We start from the raw sequence: 26,899 nt of genomic DNA, 5'->3' as shown, positions 1-26,899 counted from the left end.
GATTCTGTGTCATTGCTGCCAACATGAGTTAGTGTGCAGTGGAGCCCCACGCACCTCATACAACGACTGTTGCGTTAAAATGTTCGCTCCAGATTTAACTTTGTGCACAGCGTTCACAGTAAAGTGCATTAACAGCGTAAACGTATATTTCTTAAAACGGTGACATAAGCTATGCAACTAAGTAAACAGGTAGGACAACTTGCAAAAATATTTTAAATCACCTTGTTTATAAAAAGAAAAGTGGTTCAAATGGCTCTGAGCACTATGGGACTTAACATCTATGCTCATCAGTTCCCTAGAACTACTTAAACCTAACTAACCTAAGGACATCACACAACACCCAGTCATCACGAGGCAGAGAAAATCCCTGATCCCGCCGGGAATTGAACCCGGGAACCCGGGCGTGGGAAGCGAGAACGCTACCGCACGACCACGAGCTGCGGACTATAAAAAGAAAGGTGATGGCTGATTTCTACCCAACACGGTATCTGCTACTTAATGGATTCTGTGTCATTGCTGCCAACATGAGTTAGTGTGCAGTGGAGCCCCACGCACCTCATACAACGACTGTTGCGTTAAAATGTTCGCTCCAGATTTAACTTTGTGCACAGCGTTCACAGTAAAGTGCATTAACAGCGTAAACGTATATTTCTTAAAACGGTGACATAAGCTATGCAACTAAGTAAACAGGTAGGACAACTTGCAAAAATATTTTAAATCACCTTGTTTATAAAAAGAAAAGTGGTTCAAATGGCTCTGAGCACTATGGCACTTAACATCTATGCTCATCAGTTCCCTAGAACTACTTAAACCTAACTAACCTAAGGACATCACACAACGCCCAGTCATCACGAGGCAGAGAAAATCCCTGATCCCGCCGGGAATTGAACCCGGGAACCCGGGCGTGGGAAGCGAGAACGCTACCGCACGACCACGAGCTGCGGACTATAAAAAGAAAGGTGATGGCTGATTTCTACCCAACACCAAGAAGGAAAGAAATAAAGTTATTTAATTTAATTTGAATACGTTAAATAAGAAGCATGAGAAAATTAAGATAACACATTCTGCGTCACTTTTAAGTCAGCGAGACAAGATATAACCACAGTAATGTGTACATTTGCAGATTTGCATATGCATGTTAAAGAAAATAATAGAAGCTAATCTGTCTAAATGTGGCCTTCATATTGGGCTATATCTTGTTCATTTCGTGTGATAAATACGATTAAAAGCGATGCGTTAAAGCATGTCCAGTGCCATTACGACTGACTTTCAATTGTTGGAATGTGTCAGATCTCATTTAAGCACACTACGCTTTCGAAAGACTACGATCTATCTCAACCCGTTGTGATACAGTCAGTACCTTACAGGTACAGTACATGTATGTAGCATATACGAGGAGTAACAACATTAAAACAACTCTCTGGTACTATTTAGGTGACTGGCGTGACTGTCTATATAGCATTTATTTTCGAGGAAAACGGCTCTGTCGAGTTTAATATTTTATTAGAACTGAAAGAGTTTATAATATTCTCTACTGCTGCTGTATAAGAATGTATCATTTGCAGAAGAGGTAACACATCGAAACTGTATTAACAGCAGAGATCCAGTTGGATCCTGTCAAATTGTTCTGAAACTAGGTATGATGATATACTACTAGACATTGTAACTGTAAAATGATCTATGATTTTAAGAGAGCAACGCAGTTATAATAATACAAGACTAATGATACAGGAATATCACAAATAACTTCATGGAAAGACGTGATAGTCATAGTTTAATGTCGATGTTAGATTTAGCAACTGTCCAAGGTTGTGGAAAGGAAATCGGCCTTATTTTTGATGCATGTGCTATGTGAGTATTTACTTCAAATAATTTACGGAAAACACGAATAACGCGATTTACAATTGTGAAAGTGTTAGAGAGAGCTTAGTAGTGGACGGACAAGTGCTGAGAAAATCAAGTGTTAAGTCTCATCCATATATGAAGCGCGGAAATAACGATTTCACAATCACTTCAGTTTATTTTAAAAAGATTCCCAATTTTGAAAGGGTCTTTCATGAAATATAAACTGAGTCATTTTTCCTATAGAGACAAAATTATTCGATAATTTGCACTGTGACGTTCAGAACGAGCCGCATTACTACGATTAAGGACAGATAAAGTGGATGAAACTTATCAACTATGACGGGAAATAATTAATTTAGAGTAATGAAATTTCGGGAGTACATTTTTCTAGGTAACATATTTAAGTGATTAAGATTGCAAGATCGCTGGTAAGTGCAAGCGAGAGACAAGCCATTGTAAATGTCAAATGCTGGTACATTAATAACCGGTGCAACCACCAGAATGTTGAATGCAAGCACGCAAACGTGCATGCATTGTGTTGTGCAGGTGCCGGATGTTAGTAGGATGGAGTTCCATGCCTGTTACACTTAGTCGATTAGTACAGACATGGTTAACACTGTTTGTTCTTTGTGGATGACGCTGCAGTTGTCGTCCGAAGATGTCTCGTATGTGCTCGATTGGAGACAGATATGGTGATATGCTCTGTAGAGCATATTGGACTATAACAGCGGTATGTGACCAATCGTTATCTTGTTGGAAAATACACCCTGGAATACTATTCAAGAATGACAGCACAACAGGTCCACTCACCAGACTGACATACAAATTTGCAGACAGGGTGAATGGGATAAGCATGAAAGTGTTCCTGCTGTTATACGAAATCGCACCCCACGCCCTAACTCACGGTGTAGGTACAGTGTGTCTAGCACTCAGACAGGTTGGTCGCACTCCCTCGACTTGCCTCTTCCTGACCAACACAAAGCCGTCACTGGCGCCAAGGCAGACCCATATTTCTTGAGAGAACATAACAGACCTCTACCCTGTCCCCCAACGAGCTCTCGCCTGATGCCAGTTAAGTCGCAAATGCTGGTGGTTTGGAGTCAGGGGAATGCACGTGTGTCTCGGAGCTGTCGTTGAAGTACCCGATTTGTAACTGTGGTGCCAACTGCTAATCAAACTGCTACTGCAGATGCAGTACTATACGCTACAGCCATACACCGAACGCGATGGTCTTCCCTCTCGGTAGTGCCACGTGGTCTTCGGAAGCCTAGTCCTCTAGCGACCGTACGTTCTCGCGACCACTGCTGCCAGGAATCATGTACATTGGTTACATTCCTGCCAAGTCTTTCTGCAATATAGCGGAAGGAACTTTCAGCTTCTCGTAACCCCATTACACGACCTCGTTCAAACACACTGAGGGTTTGATGATGACGCCTTTGGACTTGACTAATATCAACACCCGACGTTCAATCTCAAAGGTAAATAACGCTCAAAGCTGTTACAACAGGTATTCAAAACAAGACTGATTTGCATCCTCATAGAGGCACTACTAGCGCCACTCTTATGCGACTGGCGCAAAATTTGAATAGACCTCATCATTCATGTATAAAAACACGCGTTCCAACCTCCGTTTATGTCTCATAATTCCTCCTTGTCGTTCTGATTTCTTTTTTTTTTTCGTCAGAGTGTTTTGGAATTTGGTATATGGATTTCTGAATTTCATAAATTTCTGTTATTACAAAAGATTTAAGCTGTAGTGAATTACTGAGTCAATTGTTAAATACTTTTTAATTCTAAATGAATGAAATCTATGACCTATGAAACTCTCTGGCAGGTTAAAACTGTGTGCCGGACCGAGACTCGAACTCGGGACCTTTGCCTTTCGCGGGCAAGTGCTCTACCAACTGAGCTGCCCAAGCACGACTCACGTCCCGCCCCCACAGCTTTACTTCTGCCAGTACCTCGTCTCCTACCTTCCTTTCTTTCAGGAGTGCAAGTTCTGCAAGGTTCGCAGGAGAACTTCTTTAAAGTTTGTAAGGTAGGAGACGAGGTACTGGCAGAAGTAAAGCTGTGAGGGCGGGGCGCGAGTCGTGCTTGGGTAGCACAGTTGGTAGAGCACTTGCCCGCGAAAGGCAAAGGTGCCGAGTTCGAGTCTCGGTCCGGCACACAGTTTTAACCTGCCAGGAAGTTTCATATCAGCAGCGCACACTCCGCAGCAGAGTGAAAATCTCATTCAATGATCTATATTGAAACCATCGTTGTAGACACAGTTTCTTAAAACTGTGTTGTGAAATAGTTATCTCTTTAGTGATTCATTGGAAGTTTATAAAGATAACGCTTCAGCTGAAGGGATCGATGATAGTTTTAAGGCTCGAAAATGGACCTATTCTTGCACCCTAGAGGAAAATTCTTATTAACCTGTCCAATAATGCTATACCTACTATCGACGCACCAGTCTGACCTTGACTCTGAAAGCTTAAAGGTTTAGATATATAGATGCATCGGCCTCTAAGTAATTTATAAGGCTAAATAATTGTTATTACTAGTGTTTTCACTATGATAATTAATTATACTTGTACCAAGGTATTATTTTAGTCTTATAAAACTGAAAATCTTGTCTTTAGACGTCGTACATACTTAAAATCTAGATAATAATGTTTAAATTATACTGAGGGTAGGTTGTCTACGTAATGACTCATGACATGAACGAAAGGAAAATATATACAAGTCCTTAAGGCATAACCACGCGCTTCAGAGTAGACCGCAGACTATGTACGCGTTAGAACACGACAGTTGCATGAACAAGAGTGAAAGTTTCCAGAAGACGACGGGCAACCTGTGCCGAATGCTACAAAAGTACAAAACTTGAAGGGAATGTTATGGAGAAAGCTGAACAGGTCGACTCCGTGTTAGGTCAGTTAAACTTATCGCGAAAACGAGGAGTAAGGCTCTGTTGAGATAAAGTATCAGGACAGATTTGGGGTTGTAAAGAACCTGGGTGGACTAGGCCCTCAGTAAAGGAGGTGATTTGAAATTCCTGTCTGGAGGGGTAGAGTTTGGAACGAGCAGAATTCCTGAGGGCAGCGTAGGAGGCGGGGGTGTGTTGCAGCGACGTCAGGGCGCGTTCCTCACATAGTGCAGGGAGGGCGCCTCCAGCATTCTTCCCGTGTTGGGTTAAGGCGCCTGGCGTTCTCCGCGTTAATGTTGAGGTCTGAAAGCGGGCGATGACCTCTGGGACGGCCAAGGCAGCTGCCAACATTAGTGCTCCTTTCATACCCCTATTTAAATAACCTACTTGGGCACCAAAATCGCCGACGACGACCGAAGTAGAGAAGCAAGAAAAGTACTTCCGAGAACGAGAAATTTTAGCAAAGAGTACAGATTTAAGTTTCAGGAAGTTGTTTCTAAAGATATTCTGTATGCAGCCTCGTACAGAAGTCAAATGTGGCCGATAATCTGTACAGATAATAAGAGGATAAATGATTTGGAAATGTGGTCTTACAATAGAATGCTGAGTATTATATGGGTACATCTCAAAACTGATGAAAAGGTACTGATTCGAAGTTTAATGGCATTGTCTGCACCAAGAGATAATCTGAGTTCATCAACGTCACTTGAACCGAAGCCTCACGAGGGAGGCACAACGTATGTCTAAATGAGCTCTACAAGTTAGCATTCGAGCAAAATATGTCATCAGTGATTGATAAATATCCAACAGATAGTTCAAGTTCGTTTTGCTCCAATAGAATTGTTTAATCATGTAATTGTAACGATACAAGTATCTGTTGTTGTTGTGGTCTTCAGTCCTGAGACTGATTTGATGCAGCTCTCCATGCTACTCTATTCTGTGCAACCTTCTTCATCTCCCAGTACCTACTGCAACCTACATCCTTTTGAATCTGCTTAGTGTATTCATCTCTTGGTCTCCCTCTACGATTTTTACCTTCCACGCTGCCCTCCAATACTAAATTGGTGATCCCTTGATGCCTCAGAACATGTCCTACCAACCGATCCCTCAATCTAGTCAAGTTGTGCCACAAACTTCTCTTCTCCTCAATCCTATTTAGCACCTCCTCATTAATTATGTGGTCTTCAGCATTCTTCTGTGGCACCACATTTCGAAAGCTTCTATTCTCTTCTTGTCTTAACTATTTATCGTCCATGTTTCACTTCCATTCATGGCTACACTCCATACAAATACTTTCAGAAATGACTTCCTGACACTTATATCTATACTCGAAGTAAACAAATTTCTCTTCTACAGAAAAGCTTTCCTTGCCATTGCCAGTCTACATTTTATATCCTCTCTACTTCGACCATCAGTTATTTTGCTCCCCAAATAGCAAAACTCCTTTACTACTTTAAGTGTCTCATTTCCTAATCTAATTCCCTCAGCATCACCTGACTTAATTCGACTACATTCCATTATCCTCGTTTTGCTTTTGTTGATGTTCATGTTATATCCTCCTTTCAAGACACTATCCATTCCGTTCAACTGCTCTTCCAAGTCCTTCGCTGTCTCTGACAGAATTACAATGTCTTCTCCATGGATTTTAATACCTACTCCGAATTTTTCTTTTGTTTCCTTCACTGCTTGCTCAATACACAGATTGAATAACATCGGGGAAAGGCTACAATCCTATCTCACTCCCTTCACAAACACTGCTTCCCTTTCGTGCCCCTCGACTCTTATAACTGCCATCTGATTTCTGTATAAATTGTAAATAGCCTTTCATTCCCTGTATTTTACCCCTGCCACCTTCAGAATCTGAAAGAGAGTATTCCAGTACACATTGTCAAAAGCTTTCTCTAAGTCTACAAATGCTAGAAATGCAGGTTAGCCTTTCCTTAATCTAGCTTCTAAGATGAGTCGTAGGGTCAGTATTCCCTCACGTGTTCCAATATTTCTACGGAATCCATACTGATCTTCCCCGAGGTTGGCTTCTACTAGTTTTTCCATTCGTCTGTAAAGAATTCGTGTTAGTATTTTGCGGCTGTGGCTTATTAAACTGATAGTTCGGTAATTTTCACATCTATTAACACCTGCCTTCTTTGGGATTGGAACTGTTATATTCTTCTTGAAGTCTGGCGGTATTTCGCCGGCCTCATACATCTTGCTCACCAGATGGTAGAGTTTTGTCAGGACTGGCTCTCCCAAGGCTGTCAGTAGTTCTAATGGAATGTTGTCTACTCCCGGGGCCTTGTTTCGACTCAGGTCTTTCAGTGCTCTGTCAAACTCTTCACACACTATCATATCTCCCATTTCATCTTCATCTACCTCCACTTCCGTTTCCATAATATTGTCCTCAAGTACATCGCCCTTGTATAGACCCTCTATATACTCCTTCCACCTTTCTGCTTTCCCTTCTTTGCTTAGAACTGGGTTTCCATCTGAGCTCTTGATATTCATCCAAGTGGTTCCTTTTCTCCAAAGGTCTCTTTAATTTTCCTGTAGGCAGTATCTATCTTACCCCTAGTGAGATTTGTCCTCTAGCCATCCCTGCTTAGCATATTTGCACTTCCTGTCGATCTCATTTTTGAGACGTTTGTATTCCTTTTTGCCTGCTTCATTATCTGCATTTTTATATTTTCTCCTTTCATCAATTAAATTCAATATTTCTTCTGTTACCCATGAGTTCTACTAGCCCTCGTCTTTTTACGTACTTGATCCTCTGCTGCCTTCACAACTTCATCCCTCAAACCTACCCATTCTTCTTCTACTGTATTTCTTTCCCCCATTCCTGTCAATTGTTCCCTTATGCTCTCCCTGAAACTCTGTACAACCTCTGGTTTAGTCAGTTTATCCTGGTCCCATCTCCTTAAATTCGCACCTTTTTGCAGTTTCTTCAGTTTTAATCTACAGTTCATAACCAATAGAATGTGGTCAGAGTCCACATCTGCTCCTGGAAATGTCTTACAATTTAAAACCTGGTTCCTAAATCTCTGTCTTACCATTATATAATCTATCTAAAACGTGTCAGTATCTCCAGGCTTCTTCCATGATTCTTGAACCAAGTGTTAGCTATTCTACCAGGCGGCTTCCTCTTTCATTTCTTAGCCCCAATCCATATTCACCTACTACGTTTCCTTCTCTCCCTTTTCCTACTACCCATTCTTCTTCTACTGTATTTCTTTCCCCCATTCCTGTCAATTGTTCCCTTATGCTCTTTCTGAATCTCTGTACATCCTCTGGTTTAGTCAGTTTATCCAGGTCCCATCTCCTTAAATTCGCACCTTTTTGCAGTTTCCCTTCACTATCTGAATAATTTCTTTGATTTCATCATACATTTCTTCAATTTCTTTGTCATCTGCAGAGCTAGTTGGCATATAAACTTGTGCTACTGTAGTAGGCGTGGGCTTCGTGTCTATCTTGGCCACAATAATGCGTTCACTATGCTTTTTGTAGTAGCTTACCCGCACTCCTATTTTTTTATTCATTATTAAACCTACTCCTGCATTACCCCTATTTGATTTTGTATTTATAACCCTGTAGTCACCTGACCAGAAGTCTTGTTCCTCCTGCCACCGAACTTCACTAATTCCCACTGTATCTATCTTTAACCTATCCATTTCCCTTTTTAAATTTTCTAACCTACCTGCCCGATTAAGGGATCTGACATTCCACGCTCCGATCCATAGAACACCAGTTTTATTTCTCCTGATAACGACGTCCTCCTGAGTAGTCCCCGCCCGGAGATCCGAATGGGGGACTATTTTACCTCCGGAATATTTTACCCAAGAGGACGCCATCATTATTTAACCGTACAGTAAAGCTGCATGCCCTCGGGAAAAATTACGGCTGTAGTTTCCCCTTGCTTTCAGCCGTTCGCAGTACCAGCACAGCAAGGCCGTTTTGGTTAGTGTGAGAACGCCAGATCATCCAGACTCTTGCCCCTGCAACTACTGAAAAGGCTGCTGCCCCTCTTCAGGAACCACGCGTTTGTCTGGCCTCGCAACAGATACCCCTCCGTTGTGGTTGCACCTACGGTACGGCTATCTGTATCGCTGAGGCACGCAAGCCTCCCCACCAACGGCAAGGTCCATGGTTCACGGGGGGATACAAGTATCATTACGAGTAAACTTACAACCATATAATTTTTTTCGTAATAACATTGCATCATAATCGTTGGCAATACTTAGGCACTTGACTGCTTTCATGAGTAAGGTGGTGCGGCATAGAACACACCAAAGTATACACATACTCCATCTAGTGGGTGTATTGAGAACAAATGTTGTGAAGTGACGTTAACATAGGAAGTCACTGTAACGTTCTGCCTCCTAGAGGCTAAAGTTGCAACTAACGATGTTGTAGAAGTTCATGAACCATCTCTGTGAAATATGTAAATGTATATATTGGTTGGTTGATTTGGGGGAGGGGACCAAATAGAGAGTTCGTCGGTCCCATCCGATTAGGGAAGGATTGGGACGGAAGTTGACCATGCACTTTCAAAGAACCATCCCGGTATTTACCTGAATCGATTTGACGTCGCTCGGTTGCAAATGTGTATTGTTCTGTTTATTTTGTTAAAAGGGTTATGTTATTAAGAATATTGTAAAATTATGTATTTCTCAGTGTAAGGAGACATAGCTTCAGTATTTAGGAATATCTTGTAGGAAATCCATGCGGATGAATTGGTGAGGTTATATCCTGCCTTTATTTTTAGTAAATGTAATTCCAAAACAGTACAGTGTAGAGAGTACTAGTTGAGACCTGGTGCCGTGAAGACGTAATGTGTGTGTGTGTGTGTGTGTGTGTGTGTGTGTGTGTGTGTGTGTGTGTGTGTGTGTGTTTTGTTCATAGAGAAAATTATCAATGAGAGTTTCCGAAGACAATGGTAGAATGCTACAATTCTACAAGTAGAGCAGAAACAAATACGTGTCATTATCTAAGAAGAACAGGGCTCTGTAGAGAAGTTATAAGATACTGATCGACAGTAGCAAGAAAAGAGTGGTATCGATAGCTACGATGCCACAACGTAGTTCCGCTCTGCTAGGTTGGCACTACGAGAGACACCGACGACAGCATCCTCTAGCCGGCGCTGTAGAGGTCTACGAGCTCCGCGACTGCTTCAGCCCATTTGATCAGTTGCAGACAGCCAGGACACTTCGCTTCAACTTCGCACCACCATGCAAGCTATGTAATATGTTTGCATATGTTATCCGCTAGTAAAGGCGCCGTAACTGTATCTGCAGTGCCGAGAGATTAGTATATTTTCCTGTTCCTGTTCCTTACCCACGCGCCGCCTCCCAGGCGGGATAGAAGAAAAAGTACTTCCGAGAACGAGAAATTTTAGCACAGAGTACTCATTTAAGTTTCAGGAAGCTGTTTATAAAGATATTCGGTATGTAGCCTGGTACAAAAGTCAAATGTGGGCGATAAAATACGACAGTTGGAACTTTAATGGTGGAAAATATTTATTTATAACTTATACAAATTAGTTAAATGTTTCAAAGTTTTGGTGTCCTTCAGAGTAGTCACTAGAATTGTGTATAACTAGTTGTCAGTGATGTGGAACTCATAGGATAGCTTTAGCAGCGCCAGTTGTGTTGATAGTTCGAGAGGAGAGGTCTACTTTCCGAATCTCTGTAACAGTTCCGAAACGAATGCCAAGAAGTGCTTCCTTCATCTTAGATGGCTGATGGCTCTGAGCACTATGGGCCTTAACAGCTGTGGTCATCAGTCCCCTAGAACTTAGAACTACTTAAACCTAACTAACCTAAGGACATCACACACATCCATGCCCGAGGCAGGATTCGAACCTGCGACCGTAGCAGTCGCATGGTTCCGGACTGCGCGCCTAGAACCGCGAGACCACCGAGGCCGGCTTCATCTTAGAAATCAAGCTGAAATCACAAGGGCTTAAGTCCTGGAACAGTGGTGGATTGCAGGCTTGTTCCAAAAATGAACAGCTTAGAGAAAGAACCGCTCACACTTTCTGCAGAATCCCCCCATCATTTTGTAGGGGGGGGGGGGCACTGGGGACCGAACTGCACATTAACCCTGGGTTCGGTGTGGGGCGGTGTTGGGGATAGTAGACTGCTGTAGCCATTGAGGGCTACGGCAGGGACGAAGCCTCTCCGTCGTATCTAGGTCCCCAGTTCCACAGAATAAAATACAAGGGTTTAGCACTTGTAGATCTACTAAAATTTCTGCAATGAAATTATCATCATTTAACGCCAATCAAAAATATTTGATGCTGCTCTTTTCCTGGGTTTTGTCAGGTGGCGATCCTTCTGCAGCGGCTAGGGCAACTGTCGTTGGCAGCAGGCCAGCAGGCCAGCATGCTTTCAAGGGCCCAAGGACTGTAAAAAAGCGCAACTCAAGGATATAGTACACATTTACAGAGAAGAAATAACAATATACCTCTCTCAGTGAAATTTGGCAACCCGTCCAGAGCGTTCGGAGTCATTTGGTATAGAGTCTTAAGATCAGTATCAAATGCTGCTTGACAGTATATTTTCTTGTTTGCTCCTCCGCTCGACGGACGTAGTCAGCAGATGATCAGAAACTCCACTTCTTCAAGGCGTAACCACATCCAGATTGAACCATGCTACTCTGCTTCAGGTTTGACCAAGTTTGGCACGGTAGTTGAATCTTGAACGAAGAGTGGGGCGGAGGTTACGTGGCAAGAAACTGCATTAGCAAACTGTGGTTATCACCTGTTATGGCGCTTGAATTGTCCTCCCGCCCTTACAGAGAGCTCGCACTGCATCCGGCTCAGACACATCTGGTGTCGCCGACTGCACTACTTCAACTGACTTTTGCTGTCAGCCACAAACAGCACGCATTCCATTTGACACACACCCTTAGTGTTACGGTAGTGTTGTCACTACGTTTTATCTGATTCCCGTATACTGTAAATAAAAACAAGATTCAGATGAGGGATTAATATTCAGGGTGGAAAGATAATAATAACGTACCCTGGCACGCTCTCAACGCTAAACGCTGCTATACATAAGGCAAGCCGTGCGGGATTAGTCGAGAGGTCTAGGGCGCTGCAGTCATGAACTGTGCGGCTGGTCCCTCGGGCATGGGTGTATTGTTCGTCCTTAGGATAATTTAGGTTAAGTAGTGTGTAAGCTTAGGGACTGATGACCTTAGCAGTTAAGTCCCATAAGATTTCACACACATTTGAACATTTGAACACACATAAGGCAAAAACAAATGAATGTCCTTGCTACCTTCAGTGAAGGTTAGGAGGTACTACAGGACCTGATGAATTGAATGAACAATCTGACGAACACAGAATATGAACTGAGAATTACGCAGAGAAAAATAAAAGTATTGACAAGTAGAAGAAGTGATATTAGCAATAACGGAGGAAGTGAATTCATTCTACTACTTTGGAATCAATATGAGGCATGGCTGAGGAAGGAAGGAGGGTATGAGGAACAGATTACCTCAGGCAAACACGGCACTAATTGCCAAAAGAAGTCTTCTGTTATCAAACACAGGTCTTGAGGGCAAAGTATCTGAGAATATACGTCTAGAGAACAGCACTGAACGGAATTCAGTGATGTACTCTAGAAAGATGGGAAAGAAGAGAATCGAGGGATTTAATGTTACTGAAGCATGCTGTTAAGTAAGTGAACTGATGAGGTAAGAAATATGGAGGTTAGCAGTGTTGTTTATAGTATACTGGAAAGAGAGATAGGATTATAAGATCTGTATTAAGACGTCAAGGAATAACTTCTGTGGTACTAGAGAGAGCTGTAAATGGCAAAAGCTCTTGGGGAAGACAGAGATGTAATATATCCAACAAATTGTCGTGGACGCTTGGTAGCCTGACACAAAGGGGTTAGCATAGGATAAGAAGTCGTGGTTCTTGCGATCACACCAGTTGAAAGGCTGACGGCCCCAAAACAATTTGGTCGCTTACCTCCAGGGGTCATACAGGGTCCAGTCACATTAATGTGACCACCGTCTATATGCGACGTCAACGAGCAATGACCATTCACAGACGGCAGGTGGCAGCACTAGCAGTGGAGGGTATATAGAGAATGTCGGTGGCGATTGGGGGGGACGGGCGTGGAAAACAGTGCAGTTGTTGTAATGCGGAGACGGAGTGATTTATCTGACGTCCTAAACGGCATAATCATTGACTTTCATGCAAAGGGTGGAAGCATTTCAGAACGGCTAAGTTTGTAAACTGTTTGCGTGCTTCCGTGGTTAAAGTGTATTGTGGATGGGAAAATGGCGCTGTACAAAACAGGTGTGGAGGTAACAGTGGGTCACGAGGGGCTGTAGATGATAGCTGTGAACGACGGCTGCGGAGATGTGTATGGATGAATAAACGTGCAACTCCTGGGCAACTGATCGCCCAGATGAACAAAGGAAACGTTGCTGCGTATAGGCCTCTGCAACAGGCTCGTGCACCCATGTCGAGCGTTGTTCATCGGCGACGCCCGTTGTGGCAGAGCGGTTCTAGGCGCTTCAGTCTGGAACCACGCGACCGCTACGGTCGCAGGTTCGAATCCTACCTCGGGCGTGGATCTGTGTGATGTCCTTAGGTTAGTTAGGTTTAAGTAGTTCTAAGTTCTAGGGGACTGATGACCTCAGATGTTAAGTCCCATAGTGCTCAGAGCCATTTGAGCCATTTGTTCATCGGCGATGAAGGCTGGAATTTGCATATCGAAACCACAACTAGAGTCCACTGAGTGGTGACAGGAGGCGTTTTCAGGTAACACACTACAACAACGTTACGCTTCGGATAATGTTTTTGTGATATATTTCCTCGTGATCGTGTCATTCTGGGAGGCATAGCGGATCAACAAAAGTATGAATCTATCTTTGAGGACCATGTCAACCCGCACATGTAGTCTGATTTCCCCTGGCACATCTACTAGTAGGACGATGCCATGCGTCACACAAGTCGCAGTATACATGCGTGGTGTGAAGGGCACCAGGATGAGTTTACCATACTCCCCTGGCCGCAAACTCCCCGGATTTAAATCCAATACAGATCCGTGGGGCCATCTCGATCGGACTTTTCGTGTCATGGACTCCCTACCGAGAAACCCAGCACAACTGGCCACGCCGCTTGAGTCAGCATGGCTCCACCTCCCTCTCAGCACCTCCCAGAATATCAGTGACTCTCATTCTGCATATCATGCAACAGTCCGCCCTACAAAAGTTGTTTATTTAGGATTTTGTGAGGTGATCACATTAGTGTGACTCGCCAGTGTCAACTGGAAGCAATACGTAATTAAAGTAGCAAGAAGACGATGTGCAGACCCAAAGGGCTGTGGTGCGCGAGGGGTGTGAGCGTGTGTGGTGGACAGGTGTTGGTGGAGGGATTCATCGATCGTCGCTCACCTTCCAGCGGAAGGTGATCTCCCAGGCGAGCTGCGGCAGCACGTTGAGCAGCCCGTTGAGCAGGTCGGCGACGCTCAGCTGCGCCATGAAGAAGTACATCCGCCGGCCGGCCCACCGCCTGCGGGCACACACCACCGTCAAACGCTCGCTGGCTCTTACCGCGAAACACAACAAAAATACGTGAGCACCCACGTGTAAAATTCATAAACTCATTGTCATTAGGAACTTCCTGGAAGATTAAAACTGTGTGTCGGACCGAGACTCGAACTCGGGACCTTTCCCTAGGAGGTAGAGACGAGGCACTGGCAGAAATGAAGCTTTGGGGACGGGGCGTGAGTCGTGCTTGGGTAGCTCAGATGGTACAGCACTTGCCCGCGGAAGGCAAAGGCCCTGAGTTCGAGTCTCGGTCCGGCACACAGTTTTACTCTGCCAGGAAGTTTCATATGAGCGCACACTCCGCTGCAGAGTGACAATTTCATTAATTATCATTAGGTTTCCTCATTTCCTCATTACTACAATACACATGTTCGGATTTTATCAACAATTGGTATGACGTCGTGGTTGTTACAGCCAAAGATAAAATTTCGGATCAACCACCTATTTACAGTGCGAAAAATGCTAAAATTTTTGCTTTTCGAAGGTCAAGGCCTTAGAGATTCTTGGACAGTTATTTTGATGATGAAGACCGTCGAAACGCATATATTTCAGAATTTCTTCAACAGTAAATAGGAGGTTGAGCCGACATTTTCAACTTAAAAATACAGGATGTTCCAGAACTGCGTGGTCCCGAACGCCCCAGCAGGCAGGGGCAACGTGTTCCTCACCTTGAAGTATACAAGATTCGAGTCGTAAGTGGAATATCGGCTATCCTTCATTAGGAAATTTACCGGTGTCCGCATTCCTAGTCCACGATGATACGTAGAGGCTTCCGAAAGTAAGTCACCCACCTCACCCCAGGCTAAGACCATTGCACAGTAAGATTGGGACATTCTCTGAAACGAGTATGTGTTCCGGATTTCCTGCAGGCACGGTTCTGCTATGGCATGGCTGACAGATGCATTGAAGTGTGCTGGCGAAATGGTGCGACAACAGCAAAAGCCATTGATGGAATCCATTAGTGTTGTTCCTGTTTAATGTTGCTCCTGTTAATGTTGTTACCAGGGTCGTCAACAGCGACAGATGTAGCGTGATCAGTGCGAAGGGCACTGATATTTCATGTAATTCTGTGAGATAGCGTTGTCAACACACGACGAGTTTGAAAGGTGCCTCATTTTGGGTCTCCATATGGCTGGGTAATCGAATCGTGCAATATCCAGATTTGTGGAGCATTTAAATGTGACAGTGGTCCGATGTTGAACTGGATGGGAACATGAAGGCGTACTCGAGAACAAGTGACGGATTCCTTGCAACATTTTGTGTCAACCCACTGGTCGGAGGTAAACAGCAGCTGAACTAGGCCATTATCGTCCCATACCCATGCTGCCGGTGACACCACAACACAGACTGCTGATGGAAGGCGTTCCATTATTTACAGTAACGACTCATGTTTCTGCTCTACGCCAGACGACCATCGTCGGTGAGCATGGCGACGACCGGGGCAGATGTCCCTTAATTCCAGTGTTTTGGAAAGACACAGCGATGTTACTCCTAGCATCATGGAGTGGAAAACGATCCGGTATGATTTCAGGTCACGGCTGGTATTTTTGAGGTACCTCGGGCAACACGATGGGACGTCACGGACGTACAATGTCCTTAAGTATTATCTGTCACGTGACAGTACTGTGGCGCCATTTTTCAACAGGACAATGCTCGTCCACACACGGAAGGTGTCTGTATGAACTGCCTACGTGGTGGTGAGGTACTCCGATCGCCAGCAAGATGCCTACATCTGTCCTAGATCGAACATGCGTGGGACGAGCTCGAACGTTATAACAATATGTTTACTTTTGTGCGTTAACATACAGCTATAATTGGCGGTGGAAATATATTTGCAGAGAAAAGCACATAATGATATATATATATATATATATATATATATATATATTTATTTATTTATTGTATTTTAGGTCAATAGACATAACTAGTTATTGTAGAGGTTTTAACACCTTTACTGGTCAGGGCTAAATGATTATTGAAAATATAATTGTTTTTGGATGTCTCAACATGAATTTCTTAAGGGACCGAAGTTTATCATGCATTCACCAGTAGAAAAAGGTGCGGAGAAACTATTTCACTGTATGCAACTTCCGTCCGATTTCGACGAAACGATTTGTGACTGTGAACCATCAAAATTTGCAGAAACATAAAAGAAAATTAAATACGTATGGTCATGAAGTAGTGAGACGTAGGTTCTAAACTTAATAATTAGTCCATACACAAGTTCCATTTAACTTTGAATTTATGGCAGTCGATATATAACGAACTTACATCTTTTAACATTTCCAGATACACTTCGCACAATATAGCTTCTCACATGAATCTACTGCTATGCCGTATGGCACTTTCACATTACACTAAAATAATATTTTTTAAACAATAATAATACGGTGGCAAAACATGCGTGTCCGACACCAATTACGAGAGACAGAAGAATGAGTAACTGTTCATCGAGAATATCTCGTACATTAAAAAAATGAGTAAAAATGTTCTTCTTTTGTCCGCCTTTCGCGCAGCGCCTTTCAAAGTCAATAGTTTACTGTATATCTGACGGCGCTTCCACAATAAACACGTCACGTCACAGAACGTTATTTGCTAACTGTAGCTATTGCCGAGTGACTGCTCGGTTAATGAATGACTTAAAATGGTAGGGCAATCACATAATGTCACAACGTTTACGTCGTCCCGGTGTCAGTATCCACGAAGTACCAGTTTCAACATTTGTGGGTCATTTTGTCTCAGTCGAGGGTACAATGGCTTCATGATACCCTACCCATGCGAATCAGTGCATGAATTCAGGCCACAGAAACTGCAACGTGATACTGATTACTGTGTTCGTACTCCCAAGTTGTTTCCAAATTTGACTCGATTTTGCCGGCCGCGGTGGACTCGCGGTTCTAGGCGCGCAGTCCGGAACCGCGCGACTGCTACGGTCGCAGGTTCGAATCCTGCCTCGGGCATGGATGTGTGTGATGTTCTTAGGTTAGTTAGGTTTAAGTAGTTCTAAGTTCTAGGGGACTGATGACCACAGCTGTTAAGTCCCATGCCGGCCGAAGTGGCCGTGCGGTTAAAGGCGCTGCAGTCTGGAACCGCAGGACCGCTACGGTCGCAGGTTCGAATCCTGCCTCGGGCATGGATGTTTGTGATGTCCTTAGGTTAGTTAGGTTTAACTAGTTCTAAGTTCTAGGGGACTAATGCCCTCAGCAGTTGAGTCCCATAGTGCTCAGAGCCATTTGAACCATTTTTGTTAAGTCCCATAGTGCTCAGAGCCATTTGAACTATTTTTTTTGGTCAGAGCCATTTGAACCATTTGACTCGATTTTGTAATTACTGAAACATCACATACTTTCTCAACCCGTGAAGTGTCGCTCCCTCCTCCCCCCTCGGGGTGCTTCACTTTCTTTGTCAGGCAGTGTATGACAGTATAGGGTGTCCACAAGAAACCTCCCTGATTTCAAAATGCAATGAAAAAAAATCCAGGAATATAGATACTCGCGGTTTGGAGGCGTTATGCAAAGCAGCTCATAAAGTTCTGCGTAAATTTTTTGCCAAACGATTCCTTTTTTTCATTCACGCACTAAATTGTTATCAGAAGTGAGTACACCTCGAGAGAGAGCCAAATGCGTAGTGTGGTATGCGGAAAAGTAATTATTCATTGCTGGACAAAGATATTTCGGAAGTGAATTTCAAAGGGATCCACCAGATATGAAGATGATTAAAGCCTGGTGTGACAAGTTTCTATCCAATAGGAATGCAAACAGACAGTCACGTTCTGGCAGAAGACGCACATCTGATGAAATGGTTTACCAAATCAGAGAGACCTTTCAAAGAAGCCCGTCAAAGTCAGTTCGCCAATCATCGCGCGAGCTAATTACCCCTCACTCAAGAATTCACGAGGTTCTGCATAAATAATTTCGCTTGCACGGTTACAAAGTCTGAATCGTGCAAGCACTGAAGCGAGATGAGCTACAGCTTCACCACGAATTTGCTGCTGAGTTGTTGGATCGGATCGGACAAACCACATCTATCTAGGAACTGTCGTTTACCCTAACCGAGCAACTTTTCAAACATGTGGGAGGGTTAATTGGCACAAGAAACAACTCTGGGTCTCGGAAAGCTCCCAGAGTTGGCCACTCTCTTGATGTGTAGCCATTACTGGGAATTATTTAGCACCTGAAACAAACAAAAAGAAATCGTTTTACAAAATATATACAAAACTTTTTGAATTCCTTTACAGATGCCACAGAGCCAAGCTTCTATGCCTTAGTTTTTTTCTTTAAGAAACAGTGAGGTATCATGTGAACATGTGCTACGTGCTGTGTGCGATGGTGTAGTAGTTGACTCCTGCCATCTTTCCCCACATCCGTACTCATGCTCATAAATTAAGGAGAATGCTGATACATGGTGAACAACGCTCTGGTGGGCGGTTTGCGGGTGTAAATCACCTCGGGGTATGACTATGCAGTGCATTTGACCTGTGGTCGTCGCACGGTGGCGCTGGTAGCAGTCCACATACGCAGAGGTGTGTTGGTGCTTGTCAAAAGTACGGTGCAGCGAGTAAGTGTGCAGACGTTTTCGGACGTTCTGATTGATGACGTTATGAGGGGTAGAATACTAGGGCGACTGGAGGTTGGTCAAACACAGCAGGTCGTAGCACGGGCCCTCCGTATGCCATAAACTGTGGTCTCAAGATTATAGCAACGATTCCAGCAGACAGGAAACATGTCCAGGCGCTACAGTACGGGACGTCCACAGTGTACAACACCACAAGAAGACCGATATGTCACCATCAGTGCCCGCAGACGGCCACGGAGTACTGCAGGTAGCCTTGGTCGGGACCTTACCTCAGCCACTGGAACAGTTGTCTCCAGACACACAGTCTACAGAAGACTGAAGAGACATGGTTTATTCGCCCGGAGACCTGCAAGGTGCATTCCACTGATCCCTTGTCACAGGAAAGCCCGTAAGGCCTGATGTTAAGAACAGAGTACATGGTCATTGGAACAGTGGTGCCAGGTTATGTTCACAGACGAGGCCAGGTATAATCTGAACAGTGATTATCACCGGGTTTTCATCTGGCGTGAACCAGGAACCAGATACTAACCCCTTAATGTTCTTGAAAGGGACCTGTATGGAGGTCGTGGTTTGATGGTATCGGGTGGGATTATGATTGGTGCACGTACACCCCTGCATGTCTTTGACAGAGGAACAGTAACAGGTCAGGTGTATCGGGACGTCACTTTGCACTAGTATGTCCGCCTTTTCAGCGGTGAAGTGGGTCCCACCTTCCTCCTGATGGATGATAACGCACGGCCCCACCGAGCTGCCATCTCGGAGGAGTACCATGAAACAGAAGATATCAGGCGAATGGAGTGGCCTGCCTGTTCTGCAGACCTAACACCATCGAACACGTCCGAGATGATCTCGGTCGACGTATCCCTGCACGTCTTCAAAACCCTACGACACTTCAGTAGCTCCGACAGGCACTGGTGCCAGAGTTGGAGGCCATTCCCCAGCAGCGCCTTAACCACTTGATCCAGAGTATGCAAACCCGTTGTGCGGTCTGTGTACATGTGCATGGTGACCATACCCCATAGTGACGTCGGGGTACATCTGCAGGAAACTGGCGTTTTCTCAACTTATCACCAATACCGTGGACTTACAAATTTGTGTCGTGTGTTTTCCCTATGTGCCTATGCTATTCGCGCCAGTTTTGCGTAGTGGCACGTTGTGTGGCACCACATTATGCAATTATCCTTAATTTATGAGCATGAGTGTAGACGCATCAGATTTTTATGTTTGGGGGACAGTAAAAGAGGTCCGCTGCACTCGAAAAGTTCGGAGACGGTATTCGGCTTGTGATTTTGAGAATTCTTACAGCCGACCAAGGTTGAACAATGTCTTCAGATGGAGGCTATTCTTGCAGCAAAGTTACATCGTTTAGATCACTAGCTGTAAATAAAAGTAAGCTTAATTTAGTCGCATTCCTGCTTAATTTACTATCCACTGAGAGAAGACGCATCGAGACGTCACGCGGCATATAGCGAAGGGACGAGGCGATGCACGTACGTGACACCTGTGTTCATTCGCGTGCGTGAAACACCCTGCATAGCTGCACGTTTTCTGAATCGACTGTGCGACTTTCATCATTATAGTATTGAAGTTGGTACCAGCATGTCGACGCTTACAGACGTCCAGTAAGGGAGAATGATCTGTACCTACTTAGGATCGCAAGTAGGAAAAATCGTCGAATATGGTAAGGATGAAGAAGGAAACTGGTCTTGCATTTTTCAAAGGAATCATCCCTAAATCCTCCTTAGTCTGTGTAGGGATGTCGCGGGAACCTAAATCATGATGACTACACAGGAATATGAATCTCGATACTCCCGAACGGAGGTTCGGTATGCTATGAACTACTCCATTTCTCTTGCGGGGGCAATGCAGAGATTATTCTGAGAGATATAACAACAATAGGTATTTTTCTGTTTGCCTTTTGAACTGAATGGCAATATTCGGTTGTTACTTGTCTCCAAATGGTGATGTATGAAGAAGTGCGAAAGTTCCTAAAAGGGTTAGTAAAGCAGTCTGAAACTCTACGATAAGATACGTAGCACAGCTTCCTTACGGGTAGACTTACGAAAGGTACCCACTGAACATCGATGCAACAGTTAGCAAAAACGTGATGCCTCTGTGTTACGATATGCTTCAGACAGTATCATTAATGTTTTGTCCTTGCCGCTGCATCGCAATTGTATGTTGCTCAAGCTCTTGTTAGCCAGCCGAGTGTAATAAGAACAAAACCTGAACTACCGAACAATGTAAACAAGTGATCATCAGCACGTCAAATCTACTACTAACCGCAAGGCTTCTTTAAATAAGAGGACTCTAAGAGAAACTAACAATTTAGTCCTTGTTCTTCAAATTGTGGAACCTTCCGGAGATTCTGTAACAGTGAGGGTGATAGGCCAGTTTTCAGTTCTTCACACACCAAGAATAGAGAACATTTCAAACCGTCTTCATCCAGATGTGTTCAGTAAATAATTTGGCGATTATAGTTTCGTTTGCAGACGGTTACACGGTTTCATGAAAAGACAATCACGTGATTCCGAATAAGTGTCCTTTTAATTGTATTGCACAGAGTGATTATGGAACCATCTTAAGTGAGCACGCTTGCTCAAACGCGCAAGCATTGATCCTAGCGAGGTATTCCATTTTTCAAAATATGGAGAAGTTTTCCCACTCCTCCACAATAGGCAGAGGTGAAAATTATCGTGTAATTACGGCCTGTACTGGGAAAACTAAGGAGCTGGGGGTTTCAGAATCTCTTAAAGCACAATGTCTTCGAGACCAAAGAGTATCTTTCATCTACAATCAGAATTTTGTTTATCATATTCCAGGGCGATAACTTTGTTTTGCACACTAAAAGCGGCATGACGCGTGTAAGGTGGATGTCTGCATCATTTTGTCCAACCCTTGTGCTGACATCTTATTCAAGAACTTATCCTGCCAGTACCGACAGAAAGCTAATACTTTGGGGCTGGCAGATACCAGACCTAATGGAAAAAAATATGCACCAACAGATAAAAAGATACAAGTGTGATGATTTCGCGTTACTGATGTGTTCTCGATTCTTATCAGGGCGATGATAGATAAAATTTTACAAATTCAAACAGGAGCTATGCAATTAATGACTCGTTTAATAGATGCCTATGTGGGATGAATAACAGTTTTCCGTGGAAGCGTCGACAATATTATTTCTGCGTTAGTGACGACGTCGTAGAGCAAAATAGGACAAAACTACATTTTACTGGTATCTTTGTTGTTACTTACAACAGCACTCGATAGCGGTTGTCAGCATGAAGGTACCAAAGGTTTCAAGTACCGCCTTCACTAAGTAAAATGAATCGGCTTATACTGTATACTGTATCTACATTACAAGTTACACATGTCGGCCCTCTCTAAGACCACTGCTCAAAAAGAGTGGAGCATTGCCAGAAGAGGGTACATGTTCCGGATTTACTGCTGTGGTACGGATGAGGGGCGATTTTCAACCGTCGAGGAACTGTAGGATTATTAGAACGTTCCGAGTGTTATTTACAGAGACTTGGTGAGTGTTGAAGCATAGTACCATATATCTGTGTCACTTCGAAATGAGTGCTGCATTCAATAACGAAGTTTTTGGTTTGCCACAATAATGTGTAACTTATTTTTTGAAGACCTCTCGTACCAAGGTTTTATGTTCAAGTGGTTTTCTACATCTAGTTATGCTCGTTCTTGATCTTTACAAATAACCTCACGCTGCACACAGTACTACTTTAACAGCATAAAAGATTAGAACACTGATAATTGTCATTATTATAATAGTTAAACCCACATTCCTCACAAACAAGATAGTATCTCCATGGAGTAACAACAATGGGATCATCATCATCGGTGTTGCACTCCTGCTGCCGACCTTTGTACCTGTAACCTCCTTCACTGAGTACCGCCATCTCTTCCTGACATTCCTACCAGTTTTTTAACAATCACATCTATGTGTAGCTATTGTTTAACTATCCTTCCCTCGTCCGCTTGTTTGACATGGTCAAACTGTCTGAAACGCGCGCTTTTTTTACTTTTTCTCTCAAAGACATGTACACTCCAGTTTCTTCCCTTATTTTATCATTTCTTACCCTATCCTTCCTAGTTTTCTGGACCGTAGTTCGTATGAACTTCATTACTCCGACCTGTTTGGTTGTTTGCAGATTCCTAGACCGTACGTTATTATAAGAATAAGATGTGACAGAGGGGAGTCTCGATGTTAAGTGGGACTGTTCGTTCCAGTGGAAACGAGTTGAAGTTGTTAGTTCGGTTATTGATCTTTTGGCGTAACATGTTCTCGCTTGAAACGATGCACAAGGAGGTAGAAGAAACGTAGGAAAAGAGTCAATAGGAAAGGGGGGAGGGGGGGCTGGGGGACGAGTAATGGAGTGACCATACATACTTGGAAAAATTTGACGAAAACGGCTTCAGCCGCAAGAGCTGCAGTTTCGATGGAAACGTCACTACTGAAGGTGTCATGCTTTTAGTGGTACTTACGAGGGTCAGTCAAATGAAAATCATGAATTTGTAATAACAAATAGAAATTTCGCGCCGTTGTCCTGTAAGTTGGTAAGCGTGCTACAAACAGCGTGCAGAATGGCCTGTAGTTGGCAGCATAGTGCAGATGCACTCATACCGTCGCAGTATCAGTATATAGATGACCGCCCCACTTGCGACTTGCACCAAGGAAGAACAGCGTTCTGTTATTCGGTTTTTGCGTAGTGAAGGTGTGAAATCTATTGAAATTTATCGACGAATGAAGGTTCAGTACGGTGATGCATGTTTGTCACAGCAACAAGTCTACGAATGGAGTAGGAAGTTGGCAAATGGTGTGACTTCAGTGGAAGATGCTCCCCGTCCAGGTCAGGCACAACGAGTTGTGACTCCACAGAACATTGCAGCAGATGAAGCCATAGTGAAGGAATACCGCCGAGTGACACTGAATGACATTGGAGCATGTTTACAGATTAGTCATGGGTCAGCACACAGCATTGTGTATGATGTGCTCCAGTTTCACAAAGTGTCTGTGTGGTGTCACCGCCAGACACCACACTTGCTAGGTGGTAGCCTTTAAACCGGCCGCGGTCCGTTAGTATACGTCGGACCCGCGTGTCGTCACTATCAGTGATTGCAGACCGAGCGCCGCCACACGGCAGGTCTAGTCTTGAGAGACTCCCTAGCAATCGCCCCAGTTGTACAGCCGACTTTGCTAGCGATGGCTCACTGTCTACATACGCTCTCATTTGCAGAGACGACAGTTTAGCATAGCCTTCAGCTACGTCATTTGCTACGACCTAGCAAGGCGCCATATTCAGTTACTGAATGTATTCTGAACAGATAATATCGTGAATCATGTACTGTCAAGAGCGACGTTCATCATTAATGAATTAAAGTTAAGTATCAAACTAATTACGTCCGCTTTCTGAATTCTAATTCCTTGTCATGTTACAGACCTCACGTCAGTATAGTTCTTCCCTTCTCACGCCATCCTGCGTGAACTAAAACGCGTGCATTTCGGCCTCCACTAGTAACACGGTGTTGGCTCTTCAGCCAACACAACAGTCTGCAAGATGGGTGCCACGGCAACTGACTCCTGAAATGAGAGAATGACGTGTTGATACTTGTTAAGAATTTCTTCGGCGCTTTGAACGAGAAGGTGATAGCTTCCTTGCAAGATTCGTTACTGGGGACGAAACCTGGGTTCACTTCCACCAACCGGAAACGAAGAGAGCGAGCAAGGAATGGTGCCTTTGCTCATCACCAAAACCAAAGAAGTTTCGAACAGAACCATCAGCAAGGAAGGTTATGCTGACTCTCTTTTGGGACGAAAAAGGCGTCATTTTGGAGCATTAAATGCCTAGATGGACAACTGTCATCAGTGCATCATACACAGATCTCCTAAAAAATCATCTGCGGCCTGCAATCAAATCAAAGCGATGTGGACCGTTGTCAGCAGGTGTCCTTTTGCAACATGACAATGCAAGGCCCCACACTGCCAGTACAACAGTTGCAACAATCACAGACATACATTTTGAGTGTCTTCCTCATCCACCATACTCACCAGACCTTGCCCCAAGTGATTTACATATGTTTGGACAATTCAAAGACGCAGTGGGAGGAAAGAAGTTCCGTTCTGATGAAGAGGCACGCCACGCGGTGCATGAGTGGTTGCGCGGACTACCAAAAGAATTTTTTTCTAAAGGAATTTATGCACTTTGTAAGCGCTGGAGGACTTGCATTGAGTGTGGGGGAGATTATGTTGAAAAGTGAGACAGCTTTGTACCACTACTGCACAATAAATAATATTTTAAAAAATATTTAAGTTTTCGTATTTTGAACTTTATAGAAGGATTAGTACTTTCTTAGACGTCTTCTTAATTGCAGAATAGTTTTGTTTGTTTGCCCAGATGACGACGCTGTACAGGCGAAAATGGCAGCGAATACACGTAATGTGATACTGTTCACTATGGTTACAAGTTAGGAAGAGTAGTCATGATGTTTTCATTATTTCCTCGGGAAAGAAGGTGAGGTAACTAATGTTTTCTTTCTTTGCAACTACTGGTCTGCAGTCTTGATACACATTGAAATCCTCGCACTGCGGTAGTGGAGCACGTTGCTAGAAGAGTCAAAAGAAAATGGCGCAGCCCACTGATGAAGTGCAGTGTCGTTCGGTGATCTTTTTTCTGCATTTCGAGGGGAACAACGCTGTGATAGTCCGGTGTTGAATAGGTGGAAGCGTGCCGGCGTAGTACAGTGGTTAGGTGCCATAGACCCTTCCACTGTGGTCAAATAAGTCAGAATGACGAAAAATCAAGCAGAAAACCACCTCTCTACGAAGAATCGGGAATCACTAGAGAAAGCGGAACGCTGGTGTTCGAAGACCGGAGCGTCGCAGTCGAGGTGACAGTGGGAAAACTGAAAAAATCAGTCTTGGGTCAGGTTTCGACAACTTGCACGACACAACTTTTTGAACATGACGAAGGTCTCTGCTCTGCGACTGCTCACAGAAATTCAAAATGCCCGCCAAACCGAGGCAGCAGCGGTAATGTTACAGAAGCATCTGCTCATACCAGATGACTTTTTTTAGCTGCATAATCACCACTGACGTGTGCTGAGTGTATCATTGCGACTACGGTGCAAATGAAACACTGGAAAGCCCCGGGGGTAGCCTAGCCGTGCGGTCAGAGGCGTCTTGTCACGGTTCGCGCGGCTGCACCCGTCGGAGGTTCGAGTCCTCCCTCGGGCATGGGTGTGTGTGTGTCGTCCTCAGCGTAAGTTAGTTAAAGTTAGATTAAGTAGTGCGTAAGCCTACGGACCGACGACCTCAGCAGTTCGGTCCCATAGTCCTTACCACAAATTTCCAAAACACTGGAAAACGTGTACACTGCTTGACAAAAAAGGAATGTGCACCCAAAATACATGGTCGTATTTCAATGTAAATTCGTATATGTACGCGACATTGGCGGGTATACATTGTAAATGATTTGAGTTGCAATTCTCTGTGACAGTAAAAATGGCTCAAATGGCTCTGAGCACTATGGGACTTAACTGCTGAGGTCATCAGTCCCTTAGAACTTAGAACTACTTAAACCTAACTAACCTAAGGACATCACACACATCCATGCCCGAGGCAGGATTCGAACCTGCGACAGTAGCGATCGCGCGGTTCCGGACTGTAGCGCCTAGAACCGCTCGGCCACTCCGGCCGGCTGTGACAGTAAGTGCGGCCACCAAAGTGCATTAGTTCTGTTGGTTTTCAGTGTTGTCACCATGTCTGTATGACATATAAGGGGTGCGAACGTCGTCAGATGCTGGGTGATCACTGTGAAGGAGATAGGGTTATCAGAACCTTGCAGAGTTTGAAAAGGGCCTTAGTGTGGGTCTCCTTTGGCCAGCAGGTTGAACACGCGGGTTGTGTACTAAAAGATACTGAAAAGGCAGCTATGCCATATGCACCACTTTAAATAGACATCTCCGCAAAATATAAAAAAAATTCTGTTC

General features: G+C 44.0%; 1 protein-coding gene across 1 annotated transcript in view; it reads right to left on the bottom strand.

Moving 5' to 3' along the window:
- The window catches only part of LOC126173466 (vasopressin V2 receptor-like), a 218,578-nt gene that overhangs the window by 117,245 nt on the left and 74,434 nt on the right, over window positions 1–26,899 (bottom strand). Inside the window, exon 2 of the mRNA XM_049920961.1 lies at window positions 14,162–14,279. Within this exon, the coding sequence (XP_049776918.1) occupies window positions 14,162–14,279 (118 nt within the window). The remainder of the gene's footprint in view (window positions 1–14,161; window positions 14,280–26,899) is intronic.

The sequence above is a fragment of the Schistocerca cancellata genome, chromosome 1 (assembly GCF_023864275.1).
Source record: "Schistocerca cancellata isolate TAMUIC-IGC-003103 chromosome 1, iqSchCanc2.1, whole genome shotgun sequence".
Lineage (NCBI taxonomy): Eukaryota > Metazoa > Arthropoda > Insecta > Orthoptera > Acrididae > Schistocerca > Schistocerca cancellata.
Note: the sequence above shows the minus strand (reverse complement) of the source record. Positions and strands in the feature narration are given on the sequence as shown.